General features: G+C 37.2%; 1 protein-coding gene across 6 annotated transcripts in view; it reads right to left on the bottom strand.

Annotated features, from left to right (window-relative positions):
* ATG2B (autophagy related 2B) overlaps window positions 1–24,529 on the bottom strand; it is a 70,864-nt gene that overhangs the window by 29,716 nt on the left and 16,619 nt on the right. For 5 of the 6 annotated variants that reach the window (XM_038545659.1, XM_038545661.1, XM_038545657.1 and 2 more), the window contains exons 5-21: window positions 23,722–23,884; window positions 22,654–22,833; window positions 18,922–19,018; window positions 18,492–18,677; window positions 17,335–17,489; window positions 17,137–17,242; window positions 16,233–16,494; window positions 14,303–14,453; window positions 13,425–13,517; window positions 13,057–13,245; window positions 10,841–11,114; window positions 9,404–9,506; window positions 7,349–7,541; window positions 6,948–7,090; window positions 2,755–2,912; window positions 2,168–2,340; window positions 1,564–1,714 (exon numbers count right to left, since the gene is read on the bottom strand). In XM_038545659.1, coding sequence (XP_038401587.1) covers window positions 1,564–1,714; window positions 2,168–2,340; window positions 2,755–2,912; window positions 6,948–7,090; window positions 7,349–7,541; window positions 9,404–9,506; window positions 10,841–11,114; window positions 13,057–13,245; window positions 13,425–13,517; window positions 14,303–14,453; window positions 16,233–16,494; window positions 17,137–17,242; window positions 17,335–17,489; window positions 18,492–18,677; window positions 18,922–19,018; window positions 22,654–22,833; window positions 23,722–23,884 — 2,777 coding nt within the window. The remainder of the gene's footprint in view (window positions 1–1,563; window positions 1,715–2,167; window positions 2,341–2,754; window positions 2,913–6,947; window positions 7,091–7,348; window positions 7,542–9,403; window positions 9,507–10,840; window positions 11,115–13,056; window positions 13,246–13,424; window positions 13,518–14,302; window positions 14,454–16,232; window positions 16,495–17,136; window positions 17,243–17,334; window positions 17,490–18,491; window positions 18,678–18,921; window positions 19,019–22,653; window positions 22,834–23,721; window positions 23,885–24,529) is intronic. The other variant, XM_038545658.1, reaches the window with a different exon arrangement.

A 24,529-nucleotide genomic window follows, 5' to 3' on the forward strand; every position in this document is an offset into this window, starting at 1 on the left:
ATATAACAAAATGATAAACTGAATTAGTTCACAGATTTTGACGACTCAAAACAAAAATCCATAGGCTTCCACTGAATATAATTCTGGAGGCAAACTGATCAAAAACCAGCTTGACGTTATTAATCTGTACCCTCTCTGCTAATGTTGGTACAACTGACCATACCCTACCTAAAAAAAATTAAGATATGAAACGCTAGGAAATTAAATAGAAAAATCTAAAATACTAAGACTGTGCAAGTATTGTTTTCTAGACTTTGGGGGGAAAAAAGAACATGTATCTTCCATTCACAAGATAATAGGGAATATGCTCAAAAGATGGTAAATTCTGTTTTTGTTACCAAAAGGAAATGCTGCTTAAGTAACAAATGTAAAGTCCTATCAATTCATCAGAGGATAATAAGATACAGTACATCCATAAAATGGAATATTATCTGGCAATAAAAGGAACAAAATACTATTACACTTGGATGACCCTTGAAAACATCATGTCAGGGCAGCCCCGGTGGCACAGCGGTTTAACGCCGCCTGCAGCCCAGGGTGTGATCCTGGAGACCCAGGATCGAGTCCCACATTGGGCTCCCTGCATGGAGCCTGCTTTTCCCTCTGCCTGTGTCTCTGCCTCTCTCTTCGCTATGAATAAATAAATAAATCTTTAAAAAAAAAAAAAAGAAAAGAAAAAAGAAAACATCATGCCAAATGAAAGATGCCAGTCACAAAAGACCATATATCGTATGATTCCATAAACATCCAGAATACACAATCCACAGAGGCAAAGTAGATTAGAGGTTATTTAGTGCTGGAGGGTGGGAGGTCGGAGGGCCATGGCAGGGTTACACCTAAAAGGGTACATAGCTTCTTCTGGGGGTGATAGAAAGGTTCTAATGTTGTGATGATGGTTCCAATTCTGTAGAATTTTGAAAACCAGTGAAATGTATAGTTTGAATAGGTGAATTATATGGAATATGAACTACTATATCGCAAAGTATAGAAATTATTGCCCAGAAAAACCATAAAGTCTACTCCCAATTTACAGTATTACTTTGTCAGTGAATCAGAACCCACAGAAAATAATTTCTATTATCAGAGTTTTGTTCTCAAAATAGATTTTCCTTATTATTAGGGGGCAGTTAGTTAAGTGTCTTCAGCTCAGATCATGATCTCGGAGTTTTGGTTTTTTAAGATTTATTTATTTATGATAGACACAGAGTGAGAGAGAGAAAGAGAGAGAGGCAGAGACACAGGCAGAGGGAGAAGCAGGCTCCATGCCGGGAGCCCAACACAGGACTCGATCCCGGGACTCCAGGATTGCGCCCCAGGCCAAAGGCAGGCACCAAACCACTGAGCCATCCAGGGATCCCCTGATCCCGGAGTTCTGAAATCGAGCCCCACATCAGGCTCCCTGCTCAGCGGGGAGTCTTCTTCCTCTCCCTCTGCGGCTCTCTACACTTGTGAGTTCTCTTTCTCACTCTCTCTCAAATAAAATCAATAATTTTTTAAAAACTTTATTAAAATTTAAATGGGTCTAAACAGGTGAACAGAACACACATTCAACATGTGTCCTACCTTTGTGGTATAGACTGAGACTGCTGGCATGAAGGCAGATGTAGTGCTTGTCATCACAGCCTTCATACTTGGTCACACAAAACAAGGAACCACTGTTGAACTCTAACCAGAACTCGCCATGCTTATTTTCCAACAGCTCTCCATTATCTTGCTAATAAAAAGACCAGAAAAACGCAGAAGTCATTACTTAAATGCAGAAAAGTCAAAATGCCTCTTGAGTTGCTCCTTCCTGATTCAGCCGACAGGACTTGCCCATGTGGCAGCAAAGCACTCAGATTCTCAAACCACCCTACATGAGGTGCCATGAAATGCTGTGCAGGGTCTCCTCTGCTGAATGAACCCCTGCATTTCACTCTCCTTTATAGTACGTAAATTGCTAGTGATCACCTCAGCAGCAGAACCAGTACATTTGCCAAAAGAAGGTCCATACTAGGTTTGTCTTCTGATCCGCAGTGAAACGCTCACTCTCGGAAGCTGCTGTCACTGCAGACCTTCCTCAGGCAGTGAAACAACCTCCCACTACCTCAATGACAGCATGTGTAAATCATGGCACATTTAAAATAAAATATACCTGAAACAATACTTCGGCTTTGCAAATCCTTACCCTGACATCTGTAAACACTGCCATTAATCCATGATTGATACTCAGAAGAACAGAGAGAAAACTCTGTGAGTTCTTGTTCTGAGAGTCTAATTTTTTTTTCCTACGGGAACGATAGTTGGGATCCACTGTAGAAAAATACTGCAACGTCTCCTCCTCAGATCCACTTTCCTCATCTGTGAGAAACAAAGGTCACAGGAAATATGGTGCTAACAGCTATGGAAATATAATAGCAACTAAAACAATATCACAAAAATATTTTACAAAAAAATTTTTTAAAATATTTTACAACCTTTTTTTTTTTTTTTTTTACCAAGAATCTGGCATGACAATAAAAATGTACTTTCTATTTATTTTCTCCTCCCCACTGAACTTTATATATACTACCACTATAAAGGTAACATATATAATTGACAATATTCAATGTGTAGATAAAAGGGGGGAAATACTGTTATTAGAAGACATTATAAAATATAATTACCAGGGGAAATACCCAAGAAACATTTTAAAATCTATCGAATGTAAAGGTTACTACTCTGTTTATTGATAAACCCGACATTTTAAAGTCAAAACAAAGTTAAATACATTACCATAGTGAACTGTGGATTTAAATGGACTAAAACTCTCTTTGTTGAAGGTGTTAATCAGCTGACTGGCTACAGAAAGACCAAGACCATAAGAAATATTTTCAAATGTCTCCACTGGTGAAGGAGCTGTTGGTTCCCACAGCAGCAAGTCATTAAAGATCCTACAGAAGACAGAAGTTGAAAAATACATAACTCCTACTTCAGCTAAAAGTAATCTCAAGAACATAACCTTTAAGAAGTCACATGAATAATAGTTTTTCTAAATGGAAAACAGAAATTAGATCCTACAAAGGAGTTTTTTTTTTAAGCATCAAATACATTCTTTCAATAGGAAAAGTACTGATACGGCTCAACTACAGGGCAAGGAGAAAGCAATCTGTACAATTAGGTACTTAATGAGCTATCAGCCTAGTTTTACCTGTGTTGTGTGCATCAATTACATACACCTAAATGCACCTTAAAGGAGGAAGTTAAAAACTTATATATATAAAAAAAAAAAAAGGAAACACTGTTCACATAGGAGAGCTCTCTGTAAACTGGAACACACCATGCACCCTCATCTGACCCACCCACCCACCCATGGGGCAGCCCATGGAAGAATCATTACTCTCACTTCACACTGGGGAGAAACTGCCTCATAAAGGTTAAGTGCCCTGCCCAAAGTCACAGAGCTAATTTGGGGGAGGACCAGACCATAGCCCAGATCTTGTCCAGCTCCCAGTTCAGCTCTCCTCATTACTCACTGTTCCTAGGGATAACTGCTTTTTGTCTCTCTCCCACAGAAAGCACAGCTTCCCTAGGAAATGTGCATGGGAGAAGAATGCATAAGAAATGCAACAGAAACAGGAAATAAAGGCAGGAAATCCTCTAACTGGCTGCACGACCAAGTCAATACTGGTGATTAATGGGTGATACACATCAATCTAGGTTTCTAGCACATCCTACTCTGTCATGACTCAGATGTCTTGCTGCTCCTATCTTCCCCACTGCAATTACCTCTGCTCCACATTTTCATAGAAATTCAGACTTTTACAATGTCCTCTCTGAAGCCTGCTGTTAGATTTGGACCCACAGTGAATCCTTCACAAATCTAACTCAATCACACGCCTGTAACAGTATTTTCTCGCTTCCCCTTCCTAGACCATAGCCTCTCAGAGAGAGGGCCTTAGGTCTTGGTCATATTTCTATGTGCCTAGCACAGTGGCTGTCATTAAGCAGGCATTTGATGATGAGGCAACCAGTGGATGACTCACATGGCAGGACTGCCAAAGGCACAGCCTCGTCGTAAAGCCTAGTGTGAATACCAATCAAGGTGCCAAGCAATGAGGCAGGCTGGCCCTTCCTGTGAGAAGCCACTTGTCTAGGAACTTCCTGGGCCAATTCCTAAGCTTCTGAAGCCCTAGAAAGTATAAACCAGGACTGAGTGCCATGACTCTCAGTAGACTGAAATCCCCACTCCAAAAGCTCTCCATTTGGAACTATCAGTAGGTGAAGAATACCAGAGATACAGGGCAAAAACAAGTCTCCTCTCAGAACAAATGACAACTCTGCCCCCAAACTGTGTGATACTTATTGGGTCACTGCTTCTTGGGTATATTGCTCACAGGACAAAGAAACAAGAGTCTAAGCCCAGATCTTACTCTAAACTCCTTTGTAAATAAATAATGAAGATATAAAAATGAATTTTCTGGAAATGCCCTTCCTATACGTTATTCCCTATAACCATTCTCTTAACTTTACAGGTTAAAGAGAAACTACTACTTTATGTAAAATCTGAGCTGTAAATATGTTTCATATGACTTTGCATTTTCCTTATTTACATTTTGATCTAAACATGGTCTTGATATCATTAATACTGTAAAATATTAGATGATGTTTCTAATACCCAAAAAAACATTTAAGATATTTAAGGACAGAGCGGGTGCCTGGATGGCTCAATCAATTAAGCGGCCAACTCCTGATTTCGGCTCAGGTCAGGATCATGGAAGTGAGCCCTGTGTCAGGCTCCTCACTCAGCAGGGAGTTTGCTTGAGGATTCTTGCTCTCCCTCTCTATTTGCCCCTTCCCCTGCTCTTGCTCTCTCTAAAATATCTTTTAAAAGAAGATATTTCAGGACGTATCACCATGATTCTGTGGTTATGAGCCTGAAATAGAACAGGTAATAAATACCTCATGTAACAAAGCTAGTAAAAATTCTTTTATATTCTAAAGAAATTTTGAAATAGAAAAAAGTTCTCCTGTACCTAAGACCATCTAAAAAGAGCCAGTTGACCAAGGCACTAAAGGAATAAACCAAGATCTTACAGTATATGAAGTTAAGGCAGAGTGGTTATAACCCTGCTCAGAAAGTTACTTTCTTTAATGTATGAAAATAAAAATAAAAATTATATGGATAAAGAGGCAACACTAAAACATTTAGCAAAACTCAAATGGGGTGTGATGATTAGGTAACAATATTAATTTTCTCATTTTGAGGGCTGAATTATGATTATGTAGAAGAATGTCTATGGGAAATACACACTCAAGTGCTCAGGGAAGGGCATTAGGTCAGCAGCTCACTCTCAAATGGTTCAGGGTTTGGAGAAAAAAAAAAAAAAAGAAAAGCTCTTTGCACTATACTTGCAACTTCTCTAAGTTTGAGAATATTCAAATACTTTAAAAAATATTAACTTCATAATAAATACATATTCAAAGCCAAATAAGGGGCCAAGAATTGATACCAAGAACTTAGATACATCATTTATAAGATCCACAGGGTGAAGGAGAACTTCAGCTTTTATGTAAGTGTAGGCACCTGAGAGCCAGAAATAGAGCAGAGTAGAAGAGTAACGCTTTCCAGCAACCACTATGTAACCAACTCCCCAAAAGAACACTCTCCTGTTCCCTCCTCTGAGCAATCAACAGCCCCACCAGCCATCCCAACTGACCTCCCCATGTGCTCTCCCTATGTGCTAACCGCTGGCTCCTTGGGACTGCTTTCTAGCACACCTAAGAAGTCAGCTCCCATAGTGTGAGCTCTATGTTCTGTATATTCACCAAATGACAATTGTATTTGGCCTCTACTATGCTCATCTCTATTGTTTTAAGTAGAGTTTCAATTCTAAATTGTACTAATAGGTGACTTTTAAATATATAGACTGAAAAAAATTTAATAAATTATATATATACATATATAAATAATAAATTATATATATACATATATATATAGAGAGAGACTGAAGTGGAAAAAATCTTTAAAAATCGAAGATTTTGCACTCAAATTCCTTTGAAACTATTTTTTCAGGGACACCTGGGTGGCTCAGCGGTTGGGCATCTGCCTTTGGCTCGGGCATGATCCCACAATCCTGGGATCGAGTCCCATATCGGGCTCCCTGCATGGAGCCTGCTTCTCCCTCTGCCCCGTCTCTGCCTCTGTGTCTTTCATGTAAATAAATAAAATCTTAAAAAAAAAAACAAAAAAAAAAAAAACCTTTTTCAGAAACTGAAGATTGTAGAAAAAAGGAGAGAAAAATCAGACAGGGTGACAAAACATGAGAGACTCCTAACTCTGGGAAATGAACAAGGGGTGCTAGTGGAAGGGGAGGTGGGTGGGGGGATGGGGTGACTGGGTAATGGGCACAGAGGGGAGCACTTGATGGAATGAGCACTGGGTGTTATGCTAGATGTTGGCAAATTGAACTCCAAAGAAAATATGCAAAAATAAATAAGTCTTTAAAAAATAAATAAGACTTTTCAAAAAGTTAAATAGAAGAACATTTTCTTCCTACACCTCAATGGACTATCCCGTAAATCTCGTCATCAAGACAACTGAACCCACCCCCCCCCCACCCACCGCAGCACCTGCTGGCCCTCCATACAGGCGTCTCTCAACTCTCTTCATGTCGCTGCACACACAGGAGACATATTTGCTCAGTACTCTATGAAAATGTGATGGAGAGCAACCAGCCAACAAAGGTGGATGGAATAAACATCTCACGTACAAGTAACCCAGTTACCAGACACACTGATTAGGAAATTCAGCTGTGACAACAGCCCCACATAACAGTTAACGGTTTTGTAATCAACACCACACAAAGTACCCAGAGGTTGTAGATACTATTAAAGCAAGGACAGAAAAAGGGGAAGTGGGGAAACAGGGAAGCAGTTAGGCAGAAAAGTCCAATCCCAAAAACTCAACTAAATGTGCTTAAACTCACCTATTATAAAGCTTCTCATAAAAGCTTTTATTAGGTAGTGTTATATGAATGTTGGGTAACGTAAGTTCCAGCACATAGTGAGAATTGCTGATTGCTTTATCCTGAAACTCTGTCATTTCTACAGGGTCTCCAGGCATCACCATCTAAAATAGAATAGTTTAGTGGAAAAAAAAAAAAAAAAGCACCAAATAACCATTTCATGTTTAAAATAACAGTAGCACCTTCTGCCTTATCCGTGGACTCGATATTGTAAACAGAGAAGAGTGTAACTTTTAAAGAAAAATACTATTCAGTCTTAGAGCTAAATGCCTAACAAAAACAGCAAAGTACTTCAAAAACAAAGAATGAAAACGACTGCTGTATGGAACAGGTAATTCTTTGGTTGCACGTTGGCATTTTACCTGCTCATTTTCAAACATGACTCTCCGAGAGGAGAAGGGAGATGGGGCCGGTCTTCGCAGATCACAAACATCCTTCAGGGAATGAGCACCCCCTTCCTCCTCTTCCTGGTAGCGGCCATCACTCTCTTCTTCCTCCGCAGCTATTCGCTCCAAAATGGAATGCACAGCTGGCGGATTTAATTTGAGTACAATTCTGACAGCAAAGACAATTTAAAAAATCAAGGTCTCAGTGCAACCAGCACAGCTGTAACTTTTCCACACTCTACTACAAAGACTACTGATGATAGGATTCAGCTTCTCCACAAAATCTAGTTATGTCTCATGTAACCACTTCGGAGTGTACTCCAAACTTGAAAATGTTGAATGGATGAAACAAATAAAGGAAGGGCATCACCACTGCATACTTGGCTAACTGAAAATCTGATCTTGTGACAAAAGGACAAAAGGTTATCTTTCAATTTCATTAACAACTGGCAAATTTTGCCTAAGAATTCTATTTGTTTTCATGAAGTGAAACCAAACCCTTCTGGGGTCTGTTCTGCTATTAAAGAAGATGTGCACACCTAAGAGACCTTGTATCATAGAAATTGTTCAAGTAGAAAAGACAGACTGATAAGAGATTAACTTAGAACTGCAACAACAAAGTAGCATTTTCCTTCAGGAATTTCAATAACAAAAGGCTTGTTGGTGCATTGAAGCTACAAACCACAAGTAAAGGAATTCTGGGCCCCTGCTTTCCTACTACTCCCCACACATCAGGAGCAAAGGCTTTGCTGTCTCCTTCCCAACACTATTGTGAGAAGCCTGGTGCCCTCAAACCAAACAGCTGTGAGGCATCTGTAACGGGTTATTCCCCTAAGTAGATGGTACATAATGGTTCCCATTTTGAACGATCATGACTGTTTCCTGATTTATGGACACCCTAATGCAAACTGTGCTACAAAATTAACTCCAGTAGATCCATTTCTTATGATGAAAACCCATGTACTAAACCGCTCATTATCAGGCATGTACTGGTCACACCTAAAAGCCTGCTAGGTCTGATACACAGGGGTGGATGTAAAAAAGGCAGGAGGGAAAATAGCACCCCCCCCCCAAAAAAAAAGTCACTTTAATTCTCAGTTGTCAAATATTCAGTTTTCAATGTACAAAAAAAAAAAAAAAAAATCACTATTTCAAGTAAACAAAGTCCTTTTAAATATATCCAAGCCTACTATCAGGCTATTAGTTTAATTAATGTTTCAATATACAATAATGAGTAATTAAGTATGTTAATGAACAATTATCTATAATGAATAATTACTTTATTAATTCTAAGAAATCCTGAAGCAGTGGTTCTTAACATCCACCTGCACATCAGATCACCTGGTGTAATTTTTAGACTATCCTGATGCCCAGGCTCTATCCCAAAATCTCAGGGTGGGGCCAGTGAATCAGAATTTTGTAAAAGCTCCCCACGTCTGAAAAAGTGTCCTAAAGCAATCACAGACTATAAAATTCATTTGATAACTAATCAAATGGTGCCATATAACTCTTCCACTGTAGCACTGAACTATTTTTTTAAATGGTTAATGATCCTTTTGTCCCTCTAATTAAACAGGGTAACTTTGGACCAGGGAATACATTTTATACTTTCATCTCTCACAATATAGACAGACATCTTTCATATGTTAGTACACTTAATATGGATTTTTGAATTTAATTTGTCCATCTTTCTCTGCCTTCTCTCATCAGGGCTGAATATTTTTAAATTAATAGCCAAAATGTCAATTAAAAGTACTACAGCAGGGGCACCTGGGTGGTACAATCGGTTAAGCATCCTACTCTTGGTTTTGGCTCAGGTCATGACCTCAGGGTCCTGAGATGGAGCCCCATGTGGGGCTCCACACTCAGCTCAGAGTCTGCTTAAGATTCACTCTCCCCGTCTCCCTCTGCGCCTTCTCCCACCCACACGTTCTCTCTCGAAATTAATAAAAAAAATAATAAAGTACCACAGCAATTTATTTTTGCAAGGATAATCTCATTAAAATCTATCATGTATACCTGCTTACTCACCGTGGCCAGTCAAAGTCATCGGATGATGCTGTATCTCCATCTACTCCACTAGACACATGGAAAAACTTAATAGATGGTTCTCCTCTATCTTCCTGGAATGATCCTAATAAAACAAGACTGGTTAACTGAACTACATTTCTTCTCAAGTGCTGAAAGAAAAGATAGTTTCCTCCTTACATAATAAGCAAAGATCTTCTACATCTGGGACACAGTGTAATACTATAGCACTTATTCCTTTGTTCCTATTTCTTGGGTACATACGGGGAGACAGCATATAAAGATGATGTTTTCTGTTCAAACTCAAATTCTTAGGTACCAAGTTTAATCTATAAGGTACATCATCATAACGTAAATAGAGCAGTTGCCACTTGCTGCCACTGAATAGTTATTCTACATAGAAGTTTATGCAGTTAATCTAGGAACACACAGATAATAACTCTATTTCTTAAATGTTTTGTACCAAGCACTGTAAAAATTACTTCCATTCACAAAAATTGAATGCATGCTTTTTCAGTCCATTTTACAAAGAATGACTTTCCTCCAGAATAATAGTTTTTTCCCCACTATAGATAAGATCAGAACCCCTAAAGGCTCTTTCACAAAGTCCTAATCAGCAAGTCCATTGTAAATATCTCTGAAGATGTGTAAAACTCAGAACAAAGGGGAAAAAAAATGTGCAGCCTATTTCCTGAGATGGAGGAGCAGGATATGGTGACAGGGGGAGGTGTGGTTAGAGGAGGTGTGGTGGCAGAGGTAGGTCGTTTAGGAACCACAGAATAAAGCATCAGAATCTTCTAGAGTTCCTCACAGACTTGGTTCACCCTACATGAATATATATTCTGTTAGATAACAAAAGCAAATACAGAAAAACTGTTAAACAGGTTTTACAAAGAAAAGTCACCAGAGATTAGTCTGATGAGTGACAGTTCAAGTGTGAGACTTAGGTTTGAATCTGATTCTGTCATTTACATGGTCTTAGAAGGTACCTCTTCTTAAGTCTGTGGACTCCTCACTTATAAATTATAAATGATAAAAAGAACTGGAAATAATAAGCCTACTATAACCATGATGACGAAAGGAAACCAGTAACATAAGAGAAGTGCTCAGCACAGTACCTAACAGACTGGCACTCAAAAAATTCCGGTTACTTTTAGCTATACAAGTCAGTCATGTGGCATTAAAAACATAAGCTAGAGTACTATATTACCCTGTAGAAAAGAAGTATTTTAAGAAAGTGAATAATCATGCTTAGTAATTTTTTAAAAGTTAATTATAATCACATATTCCTATACAATACTGGAAAAAGGCCATTACTCTTGTTTTCTAACAGTGTCTAATGTTACTATATTGGGGACTGCCGTATGCTTTTTCATGATGTTTGCTTGAGTAGTAGTTGGTGGTTTCTGGTCTAGCTCTTATAGGCATATTCAATCTTACCAACTAGTTCTCTAAAGGTAAGTTCCAATTTAATTTGCTCTGGGGTTGATCCTCCTATAAATTCAGTCTTAAATTCTAGGTCTGTGAATGCTAAATGAAGCATCTCCTTCTGAAGTGACTTCTTAAACCATGGTCCTCTTTCTTGATCTGACCGAAGATCAGGTATTGGGAAGCGAACAGAAAGGTTTAAAGCTGGTGTGGCAACTTGTACGGATATCCGACAATTTGCAGGATTATGTGAATCATCCAGAAATACTTCAGTGAAAGCCTTGTGCTAAAACACAAATCAAAAATATGCCAGAATATCAAAGAAACATAAATGATATTAGTATTGAACATTACAATATATATAATCACTATTTCCTCATTCAGTATAATGTACTAAAATACAATTCAAATTAACTACTACCATATTAATTTAGTGTAATGAAATTTTATAATGCAGTAGCAGCTACTGACAAAACTTCAAATAACTGGCAAAAGTTAAACCAAATAAATCAAAATCAATCAAAACAAACACTGAACCAAAATGAAGACACAGGTGCTAGAGATATATAAACATATTACTATAGACTAAAAGACAATAGCGTGTACATTAGGTTATCAGTAAATCCAATAGAGTTAAAAATCAATTCAACATTCAATTTGAAGGATTTATCTACCAATATGCTACTTTAAAGACTTGGTGTGAAATAAGATTATGCCAAATGCAAGGTCCATCTCTGACTTAACTTTGTATTTCCAGGACTAAGTCTAGAGCCTGGCACAGCATAAGTTCTAAATATTCACCAAATGACTCACTCTGAGCTCCCAAGGGTTATGAGCCCATCAAATGGCTCTTAAAAACCAAGACACATATGCACCCTCTGCTCAAAAGAACATGCCCTTCAGATAAAAGTCATTTATGTTTTGTTTTGTTTTTCCCTAAAATGTGCTGAAGCTTATAAGGCTTTAGCCCAGAGAACACTGCAGGTATTAACACTCCTCCACTTTATGAATCAGCGTCTAACCTCCTGGATTTAGGAGTTCCCTTCTTCCCCTAGACTGGGATTTTTAGCACTATTCTTTTTCTCCCCTATTGGACTCTGTAATACTAATCCCTACCTCAGCAAAAATAACCGAAGAGATTAAACCATCATCCCAGTACATCAATGGCTAATAGCAAATATGCATACTAGTCCCAGAGAACTTGAAATAACTAGTAATTGGTGGCAACAAAAAATAAAGAATGCTGATTTAACGTAAATATCCACCACTAATTAAGGAACAAACAAGTAAGTAGAAAAACAGTGAATCTCCCTTTTCTTTTTAACCGAAGGGGTCAAAGCCCCCAAATTCCAGCCCAAAATTTCTAACAGATTTCTTGCAAATCTGACTTATTTGAAATGCTTAGAAAAAAACACCATGCACCAGACAGAACTAAGTATAAGTCACCTAATGTGATGCTTGGTAACAATGCCATAAATTATGTTCCCACTTTCAAAAGTGTACCTTACATTATCTGGGCTACATTTTATATGCAGATCAGGTTGTTTACTAAATGTGTGAATAAATTTTGGGCAGATATTACAATCGCAGTTTATAAAATTCAGAAAACACAGAGAGGGAAAGGAAATCTAATTCTACACTTTAACATAATCAAAGCTACCAACTGGTGTATTTCTAGCCATTCTTTTTCAATATTCAATTTCTTTTTAAGATTTTTATTGTTTAAGAGAGGGAGAAGGAGAGGGAGGAAGGGAGGGAGGGAGAAAGAGAGAGAAAGAGAGAGCGAGCATGGGGGGGCGGAGCAGATGGAGAGGGAAAGGCAGACTTCCCACTAAGCAGGGAACCCAATGTGAGGCTCCAACCCAGGACCCTGGGATCATGACCTGAGCCAAAGGTATGCACTTAACCAACTGAACCAGCCAGGCGCCCCTGTACCTCAATTTTATTTACACAGCTGTGATAAAAATTTAGAGTAGTATGTTTCACTTTTTCTCTTAATACTCCTTCATGAGCTTTCTTCATGTTGCTTCACCATTTTTATAACTATCATTCAAAATGGCCACATAAAATTTCACTTGATATATTAGCAAAACTTATTCAGCTAGTCTATGATCTAGACATAAGTTTCTCCATAATCTATTAAGAACACTTAAGCTCAGAAATGATTCCAATAAGCCCATTAGTTAGCTATAATTAGGATTACTATTTGTAACATTCTGAATACTTACCAGACTAATATGTTTATTGTATGAAGTATACATGTGAGATGCCATCATCTCTACTGTGGTAAGCTTTTGTGGTTGGAGCAAGGAATTTAACCTGTCCACAATACTGATATCCAGCTCACAAAACACAGGATTCAACTTAATTTGTAATTCTGCCTTCTGAGGAACAGAACTAAGTCTTGCTTGATTGCCCTTTAAAAGCAAAAAAAAAAAAAAAAAAAAAAAAAGGAAAACATTAACATGATCACTAAGAGTACTACAAAATTAAGTGAAAACTGTAGGAATATGACTAAACAAAAACTGTATAACTATGACAAAATACGTATCAAATGAAAATTTACAGGTGGTAATCACACAATATGGCTTCTTACCTGGGGTCCTTTATTCTCAGAATGCTTATAATGAAGCTGAAGACATACAGGTGAATGGGAATCAGTTCGTTCTTTGGAATGGAACATTAAAAGCTTACAAAGACAAAAATAAATTAAATGTAAGATATTAAACTGTAACTCATCACATGAATTAATAGAGGGGCTAATAGTCAAAAGACCTTTTCAAAGCCAGGAAAGCTGATTTTACATTTCATTTTGGTCACTTACAAACAATGTAAATCTTAAGTTAATTTCTTAAGAATGAGATGAGATACTTAGTATCTCATCTGCAGAATGTACATGAGAATTCAAGTAAATTAATGCCCAAGAAAGTACTTTGAAAATAAAATAATGAACAAGGGCAAAGTAACAGCAATATAGGTTATCTTGATAACTTTGGAAAGTTTCTCTAGCACACACTTTTAGAATTGGAAAAAAAAATAAAAATCAGACTAATAAATGAACAAAAGACATTTTGCTTGTCTTAAACAGTGCTTTTTAGCACACTGTGGGCATTCAGTATTTAACAGACTTCTTCTAAAATTAATAGTGCTTGGAAAATCAGTGAAATGAAGTCATCTATTCCATAAACTGTCTGCCACTCTAAAACAAGTCAACTCTAAAAATTCTACCAGACTCTTACAATGACCTTGAATGCCACTTTAAAATGTTTCAACAAAATACAAATGTGTGTGCACGCATGTGAGCGTGTGCGCACACACACTTCCTCTGTGACTTCCTCTACTTTTTTTTAAGAAAATCACTGCTGTTAATACAACTCTTTAAAAGCAAAGCCGATTTATTTTTTTTTATTTATTTATTTTTGCAAAGCCGATTTAAAGAAAAATCCTAAAGGAAAAATATCTCGTATAATTTACCTCTGTGTAGTGAGGAGGAACAGAATGAAAATCCGTGGGAAATAGGCACTCCAAAAGTTCCATTTGCCCGATGGACATGTCAGTACTAAAATATCGGGAAGCTGATCTTTGTCTTTGTTCATAGGACACTTTGATGCCAGTACCTATAAATCTATTACAAAAAAATGAAGCATTTAAAAGAGTACTCATTTCTTGTAGGTTAACCAATGTCAAAGAATAGTACACAAGTGTTAATAAAGCACAACTGTCCACCTATTCTGACAAGTTCAAGTTGTTAGTAATAACTAATATTCCAAAGAGTATTAACCAGAAAGACTGCTTCCAATTTCCCATTCCCTGACATAAGACAGCAGCTCTGTTGATAAGAAATTATCCAGGATATATTTATTTCCCAACACTGCCCTCCCTTGACATTTTAAAATTTACACTGCAGTGGACAAAAATCTTTCAAATCTGTAAAATATATGTAGATTCTTAACATTTTAAAACCTTCAATCATTGGATCCCAAGTGAAAGTCGTCCTCCTGTTTTTGCTGTTTTTGTTGTATTTTCTACTAGCAGACATTTGAAACCTTGTCCAAAATGTTTTTACAGTTTAATTATAAATACTACAGTCCACAGGACGCCTAGGTGGCTCAGTCCGTTAAGCATCTGCCTTTGGTTCAGGTCATGATCCCAGGGTCCTAGGATTGAGCACCAACCGCATTAGGCTGTTTGCTCAGCAGATACCCTCTCCTCCCTCTACTTCTGCCTACCACTCCCCCTGCTTGTTTTCTCTCTCTCTGGGTCAAATAAATAAAATCTTTAAAAGAAAAAAATTTTTAATAAAGTAAATACTATGATCCTAACCTGTACAGTTTCTTTAGCTACATATAGAAACTACCCTGTATACTAATTTCAATACTTCAAAAAATAAAAGGCCAAAACTGTTTTATCAAATTATTAATATATGTGCCTAAACCACTTTATAAAATATGATCAAAAGATCACTTTCATGTTAAAATGAGCAATGTTAAAAAAAAAAAAAAAAAAATGAGCAATGTTTATTTATTAACAATATTTTTTTAAGTTTTTTTTTTTTTTTTTTTTTTTTTTAATTCATAAGAGACACAGAGAGAAGGCAGACACATAGGCAGAGGAGAAGCAGGCACCCTGTAGGGAGCCTGATGTGAAACTTGACCCCAGAACTCCAGGATCATGCCCTAAAGGCAGATGCTCAACCACTGAGCCACCCAAGCGTCCCTACTTATTAACAATATTATACCTTCAAATTTAATTATCTCCTCACCTACCAGGACTCAACTCATGAAAAAGTCTTTGGCTATTTGGAGGGCTTAACTTTTTTAATAAAGTTTTGTTGTTGTTGTTAATTCAGGGCCTGAACTCACAACAGTGAGAGCAAGACCTGAACGGAGATCAAGGGTTGGACATTTAATGGACTGAGCCACCCAGGTGCCCCCGGACAGCTTTACTTTTTTTAAAGCAGAAGTTGAAAGTACAGCATCCGTGCTTAGGATCAGCCTTGGTGCCGTTCCCCACCTCAAAGACCATGTCACAGGGTTCATGTTGTGTCCGCGGCCCCTCTCATTAGCTCACTCCACTCTCACCCACCACTATCATCTCTGCTGAGCGAGTAATGACAGTAAGAACTATTTTTATGATTTTAACGGTGTCAATATTTTAAATGGCAAGATGTGGTCAAAAAAACTTGTCATGAGCAGAGAAAACTCCTGATTATCTCAGTGTCCTAGTTTCACGTGCCAACTAACCTAAATTCGAAATGGTAAGCATTTCTGTAGCATTGCAAGAAAACCTTGTTCATTTCCTCATTTACAAATAAAATGTGAATCAGAAAACCAGAGATAGGTAGATACAAGAGTCCACATCTGATTCTTTTTCAAGCATCATTAATAAACATGAGAGAATTTACCGAAGGTGATCGTGTTTGCAAGCTTCCGCAAATACTGCTCGGAGAGACTTAAAATCATCTGCTGAAAATCTTGCTGGGTCAATATTTTCTATGCAGGTAAAGAAAGCTATCGCCAAAGGTGTCAATGGATTGAGGTTGAGTGATGTTTCAGGTGGTGATAAAGGATCGATGTGAAGCACAGAGATGGACAAGGTTCCCACAGCTAGTCTAAAAATAAGTTCAGGCCTGGATTCATCCACTGAAACAGATCTAGATGGGAGAGCTGAAACACATGGGTTAAAATTATGCATATAATTTGATATTTAAAAACAATCCATTATATCAAAATTATAAGACATTTACTCATACATTAGTTTTAAAAAGCAGGTGATGAATCACACAACAGTTTGAAGGATATTTGATATTAGACAAGATAAACTGTTATCTTTCTACATCTGACATCCAGGATCCTTGATACTTGAAGCATCAAAAAGAAACATATGAACAAAAGTTTTGCATTAATGAAACTATATTGGAAAAGTAGCAGATTAACCAAAAGCTGCTCACCACATTTTCCTCTAAGCCTTGTGTCTATTTTAATTAAATTTTGCAGAGAAGAGACTGGAGGTTCTCTTTCAAGGGAAATGTAAACAATGGGACAAACTGCAATAATATGAAACTAACTAAAATTATTTAAATATGTAAAGATTACAACAAATCGGCAACTATTTTAAATTACTTCAGTGAGCTGTTAATCCATGCTTCACATTTTCTTCCTAAACTTTGTTAAATGGCCCAGATCAAAAAAAAATATGGAGAGAAAAGCAGCAGTACAATGGCATTTTCTAGAAACCATTTGTTTTAATTTTTTATTTTCTTAAAATTCCAATGGGAAACTATCAAAAAAATGTCTTACACTACTTACAAGTCTTCTGTAAATTTGGTGGGTGAACTAGGTTGGATGGCAAGGTGGACCCTCTTACTGGTTGTTCTTTATGATGATCAAGGAAATCTCCCCACGTTGGCTGAAGCTGTAAAACAATTTTTTTTAAATCACATGAATAAAGTGTAGAATTTCAGAAGCCACTTTCAAGAATCGAACAAAACTTAAATAATACTTTACCACAGTAGCACTTAATGGAGATCCTGCTGGAGTATTTGTGTATGTACTAGTTAATGATAACTCAAGGTCCATATTTGGAGGGTCTCCCAGAGGTGGAAGAGAAGAGAGACTATGAGACATGTCCATATCAGCCATGGAGAAGAAAACTTCTTCTTCTAGAGAGAATTAACCTTGTCAATTGTATAATTCACATCTTTTTTTTTTTTCAACATCTTTAAAGTAAGTTAACATACATTAATATACTTCCTTCAAATTATCTGAAGTAGAGTGATGCCCTACATTTTACATTACTTCTGAAGGGATAATCTGTGAGGATCCAAGATATAAAAGGCATAGTAAAAACTCAACCAAATACAAGTTAACAAAAACGGTTATGCTATCCTATTGGTGAACTTGGTTTTTTTTTTTTTCCTTAAATATAGGATTTGCAGGACTACATGGTGTATTTTTAAGTGTCATATGACAATTTAGAAGTTAAAATCCAACTTTAAAATAGTATAAAGATCTTGTAATCTCTGGTTTCATATGGATACAACTCTTTCTTTAAAAAAAAAAAAAAAAAAAACCTGAATATATTATTTCGAATTCTATTTACATTTCACTTCTTTCTGGAGGTTGTTTTACCCTCAAGCAAATGAGGTTTATTATGGCCAAAATTTCTTACAGACTTTAATTTTTTAGTTTTTAATTTATTGAGTTCAACATTCTGTACTTGATTCTTATTATTTAAGGTATTAGTGCTTAAACAGTCTAAAACACCTATAAATGCAAAGTAAACTGGGTAAAGACTATATACAATTGACAGAAGATTTATATTTAATGGCATCTAACCATACATTATACAAGCATGTAAGAATTTGACAAAAATGAATAATTATCCTATTTATCTTGTGTAAATCTGCATTTTTGTAAATTGTCCTTAGAATAAAAATTTTTTTAAAAATCCTGATTTACAAGACATGAGATACATAATCAGAAAGATATTTGTGCCAGTGCTTCCCTGTAATGCTGTGGTTACATCAACTTAGAAATGTTCTTCTTAGAGCATGGAACTTGTTCTTTCATTACTAAACTCCATTTCGCAACAGCCAAATTAAGTTTACTTTGCTCTAGGAGGACACTGTAGAAATCTAGTGTCAATTGTTTTAGTTGCTTACCACGGCTAGAAGGTGTACGAGCAGATTCTGTCTCATAAAAACTTTGCTCTGAAGACACACCCACCGAAAGGGAATCTTTTCTCAAATAATACCGGTTTAATTCCATCTGAATTCGATATTCGTCTTCCTGCTGCATGGGTCGGTTTTTTCTATCTTTATTAGCTAACCCTATTTTGCTAGAATTTTCTACAAGAATAGAAAGGAAAGCAAAACAGTAATTAAATTTGGAGTTACTTAATCATCTCTCTCCCAAAACCCACTTGTCCAATACCAACAGCAACTTCGTGCCACAGTTAACGCAGAACTACCACTATTTAATATTAATAAGGGCTATGTAGTAGCTTTAAGCAGCTAGCTAGGAATCACAGAATCTAAAAAGTTTTAAATAATTAAAAACAATAATAACAGAGTTGCCTATTGCCATACTTGCCTGGTCCAGCAATAGCTGCTAACATATCCAAAAGCAAGTGCACCTGCCTTGGTGACAGGAATAGATGAATAGAGTCTATCTGTCCATCAATATCCAACTTCAAAAAAAAAAAAAAAAAAGCCATTCAGGATAAACACTCTTTAAAACCTCATCACCACAAATCCCAGTATACTTTAATGTACTGAGATGAACACTGATTAGTCTCGGATTCCTTCACCTAAGATTCCCTCCACTAATTCAATCTAAATGAAAACACTTGAAGGTCACCAAACTGTTATTCTAAGAGGGAAAATACTCCTGAGAAATTTCACGTTGGCAAGTCCAATATCTTACTTTTTGTCTGAGTTTTCTGAGTATTTCAGGTATTTGAGGAGTCCCTGTGTCACAGTCAGTGGAAGACACTGAAGATAGTAGCACAGAATACATTCCCATCAGGATCTCAAGACTCAACTTATAATCCTCAAAGTGGGATTCAAACCAGAGCAAATAAAGTTGGCTTTCCCAAGTCTGCCCATGGATAAAACTCCCTAGCAGAACATGTGAGGCCCTCCCCTACCAACAGTGTGCCCTTGCACATGCCCAGTGTCCCACAAAGCCTACTCTCTGCTGGGCAGGACAGCGCAGGCCACAGCAGAGATGCCCACGAAATGAGTGCCATGTGGACTGCCTTGCTCATTTCCAAATCGTTGTCCACTTATCCTCCTAGAAATAAAAGCCCCAGCAAGTCTCATATCTATTCCTATGGAGTATATATTCTGACAGAGCAATTACTCTATTTTCTACATCACATTTTAACAAGGTGAGTATGTCTACCTTACTTTTCACTCTCCTCCTCTTAGTTCTAATGCTAACACTCCTATTATCCTTATGCTATTTTGCAATTTAAAAAGAATTAATACATTTATATTTGGAAAATGGTATCTTCCTGTTGGGAGGAGGGGGATTTCTTCTGATTGTAAAAACAAAATATTACATGATAATGCCAAGAAGCTTCCTTGATCTGAGAATATAATACATTCTCCAGTAATAATCATCACTATCACCTTTTTCTGAGTGTTGGGGCACTATGTTTTTATTACATTTCCATTTGTTCTAATAAAGTTCCTGTTTTATAGACAAGGACACAGGCTCACAAAGATTTACAACACAAGGCCATCTACAGACCCAGAGCCAGGATTTTAACCTCGGCTGACCCAGATGGGAAGTCCTCATCCTCTCAGGGTATGGCTATCTAGCTGCCCATGGAAGATTTCTTTTATGGGACTCCTTACTGACGGCTGCCATCCCAGACCATGAATTAGCAAAGAGTTTAGGCTGAGGACAGTGGGAAAATCTCTTTCTGATTAACACACCAAATTTTTTTTTTTAAGATTTTATTTATCTATTCATGAAAGACAGAGAGGCAAAGACACAGGCAGAGGGAGAAGCAGGCTCCCCACAGGGAGCATGATGTGGGACTCGAACCCAGGACCCCGGGATTATGACCTGAGCCCTATTATGCTCAACCACTGAGCCACCCAGGCATACCTTAAATGCCAAATTTAAAATTTGATTTTTAATTTCTTGTATTGAAAACATAATCTCTGACCTTTATTAGGATGAATGATCAAGAATTTCACTTCTAATGTTCATGAATATTATTTGCACATCCTAAGTTTGGCATACAAAGAACAAAGTACCTATTACTTTCCTCTGGAAATAGAAAAGATAGGACATAACTAAAATAACGAATTTCAAATTCAATATGACACAGTAACTAAACAAGAGATCTATAAATTCAGTCCATACAGTTCCTCTATTTTCTTACATGATGCATTCCTGAAAGTATATGCTAAAACTGAACATGTGAACATCAGGCTGACACATCATTTGGGATAGGTACCATCTCAGAGAACTTTAAAAAAAAAATCTTTTTTAAAGATTAATTTATTTAAGAGGGAAAGAGAGTACATGTGCACACACATGCAAGGGGTGGGGAGGGAGAGGGAGATAATTTCAAGCAGACTCCATGCCAAGTGTGGAGCCTGACCCGGGGCTCAATCTCATGACCCTGAGATCATGACCTGGGCCAAGATCAAGAGTCCAACGCTTAACTGACTCAGTCACCCAGGAGCCACACCCCAAATCTTTCATAACATTTTGATCCCACAGTTAAGATTTGTGGATCTAATGAACCCCAGAGAGACTAAAGATCTGACACCTGAGCATCCGTAACCAATGCCACCTTTAACTACACAGTATTTATGTGATTTACGTTTCTCAAAGCTAGTATCTAGAACTTTTATTTTTCCATTTAGCCTTCATTTTCCTTAAATAAGAACAAAAGGTACTCAAACTCAAGTTACTACACAAATGTTACCATGTAGGCAAGGAGAGTACAATCTCCGAATATCAAATACTAGCTGGCAAAAAATGCCATGCTAGAATTCCAGATGTTCATTTGTCACCTAATACACATCTGTCCAAAAGTAACATCTAAAAGGTACTTATACAAATCAACATATAATGTGCAAAAGTTCAGGTTTGTGCAAAGATCAAACATACAAAATTTAAAACAGAACTATAAAAGTGACTGCTGTGGTTCTTCCTTCTTAGAGAAATAGCTAATGCATTCCCCAGAGACATGGGTGTGTTAGGTTCCGAAGGATGTTATTAGCCAATCATGGGATTCCCTGTAGTGTTTAAACATACTTATATGGCTTTCATGTTATTCTATGACAGGCTTAAGACCTGGTGAAAGGATTTCATACTGCCTGAGGTAGGAGACAGCAGTAAACAAAGGAGAGGGAGTCCTCAGCAAGAGGAAGGTTGGCATTCTGATCACCACCATCCTCTGACTCCAACTATAGCCAGGCCTGCCAATCCAAGGATGGATTGCTGGAGATCCTCAATCCTCTGTACTCAGCTGCTCCCTCTTCCAGGTCCCCACAGCAATTTCTACACCCCTTACTATATACATTGTATTAAGGCAAAGATAGTATTCCACTCTTGTCTATATCAGAGCCTGGCATACAGTAGTCCCTCAAACACCTATAGCTAGTTAGCCCAGTGGGTAAACAAATGAAATCCTGATATTTTCTTAATTTAAACTACATTTTACAGAGATTATATAAAAAATTAGTTTTCAAAGTGTAAAAATAACACTTCACAAACAGTTTTAACAGACTAAATATAGGCTTCCTGATTCTCCAGCAGACTATTCAATACTTTTCTGTGAAAAATAAGTGCAGTTGTCTTTACAGTGTCTTCAAAAAGCCGAGATATGAAAAAATGATAAATCTCTTTTCATAAATATTATACAACTATAAAAACGGCCATTCGCTCAAAACCCATCTAGGCGGCATTTTTACATGCATACAATTAAACACCTTCTACGGTCAACTTCTTACTTTCCAAATCTCTTCTCCTTTAAACTGAATGTTATGATAGAGTCTTTAATAAATTCCTTATTAACTCACAAATGTTTCTGAACTGCTAGAATGGGGGAAAGTGAGTGCAGGAGACACTGCTAATAACACCTGAGCCTAAGCACAAGTGTGAGAGAGAGTCCTCACATGAGGCCCTAAGACCTAAGGTCAGAGACAGCAGAGAGTAAGAACACAGACTCCAGGACAGAGGGTGCCATAGTTACAGGACAACACACAGTAGTCAATCCGTGGGTCATTGCACACATTACAGAATACTTATACTTTTCTTTTGTTTTTAACTATAGAAAATAAAACAAATACTGACCTTAGCTCCAGGAAGTACTTCATTCTGTTTCAATGTGAGACTCAACTCCAGCCTACCAATTAGCCCTCCAATCTGCACTGGGTCAGAGGGTGCTACCTCTGGTAAATTTCTAGTTAGCTGTGGGTGTGGCTCATAAACAATTTTGGGATTCCAGCTAGGTGACAGCTTTGGCTCAGTTTCCTACAATGAGGCAGTAAGAATAAAGCAATTCTTTAAAACACCTTAGTGTAAATATACTGAAATGCAAAATACAAATGTCAAGAAGAGTAAAATATAGGACATGAAAAATTTCATTATGTGACAATGAATAAACCAGTGTCTTATAGCTAGCATGGAACACAGTAGTAATAAAGGAAAATCATGGAAAAGGATTTTATGAAAAAAAAAAAAAAAAAAAAACAATATCTATTCAAATTACAACAATAAGAAAACAACATTCTATAACGAAAATCTGAAATAATGTAAAAGATAAACTATGGAAGGACTGATTTATAAAAGGACTCTACTCTTAGAAAGGATTAATAAAAAGTTCCTTAATAACAACATTTTAAGATATGATTTATAAGTTTTCAATAATACATTCATTCTGTAAGGTAAATATGAACATTGCTTTTGTTTTTATAATAAAAGAGTGTTAGTTGTTAATAATACCATTTCCCCTCAAGACACAGTACCCAATGTTATACCCAGCACTGGTAGAAAAGGCACTGATCATAAAGATGAGTATTTTAAAAATTCTGAAATGTGGGTCTCCACTACTGAATATTTTAGTTAACTTCAGATCAGCCGGAAACTCACTAACACATATTTTATATCCTAGCACAATTTAATAGTCCTCCTTTAAACATTTATTTATTTACTTTGTTTTCTTTGTTTTTTGAAGAGGGAGAAATAGACTCTTAAGCAGGCTCCATTCTCAGTGCAGAGCCTGATAATGGGCTTGATCTCACAACCCTGAGATCATGACCTAAGCCAAAATCAAGTCAGATGCTCAACTGACTGAGCCACCCAAATACCCCTAATTTTAAAGATTTATCATTTAGTGTTTGGTGTTTTTGTTTTTCTCACCACTGGTGCAGTTGAACACACTGGGGAAGATTTTGCTGACGCAGAAAACTCCTCCCAGAAGAGAGATACTCCGGAGAGCTGAAGTAACTTGTGAGCAAAGGCTGTGGGCTGATGCACATTAATTCCTGAGGACTCGTCAGCAGCTTCATCACAGTAGACAGTTCTAAAAGTTCAAGACAAAAAAGCACTGGCATAAAACTTTTTTTTTAAGATTTTATTTATTCATTACAGAGAGAGAGAGAGAGGCAGAGACATAGGCAGAGGGAGAGGAGGAGAAGCAGGCTCCCCTCAGGGACCTGATGTGGGACTCGATCCCTGAACTCTAGGATCACACCCTGAGCCGAAAGCAGAGCTCGCTGAGCCATCCAGGCATCCCATAAACTCCTACGAAAATCTACTTGCAAATATAAAGAAACACGTAACTTTTAAAGTAAAGGTGTTTTCAAGCATTGGCACTCCTTAGGAAATGTCTAGAATGTGGTCAGCATCACTGTGCTTTACTACAGGAAATGTTTTGTCCAAGAGACTTCACCCTCAAGAAGGATAATTTTATGGGGCTCCTATTGGGGGAAAAAAATTAATAACTTCCTAAAGTTAGCCTCAAGGAAAACAACTCCTGTGCTCCCTTATGAATATCTCCTGGTAAAGTGAGACAGCATTTGGCTCCAAGTCATTAAGTCTGACATGAATGACATTTCTGGAATTCTTATGACCACTCTGAGTTTTTATGACTACACTTCAGTTTCAACAAAAAACAGAATATAGTTCTACAAGAAATTTTACATACTTTTTAATATACCATCCATTT

This window comes from Canis lupus, chromosome 8, assembly GCF_011100685.1.
Source record: "Canis lupus familiaris isolate Mischka breed German Shepherd chromosome 8, alternate assembly UU_Cfam_GSD_1.0, whole genome shotgun sequence".
Lineage (NCBI taxonomy): Eukaryota > Metazoa > Chordata > Mammalia > Carnivora > Canidae > Canis > Canis lupus.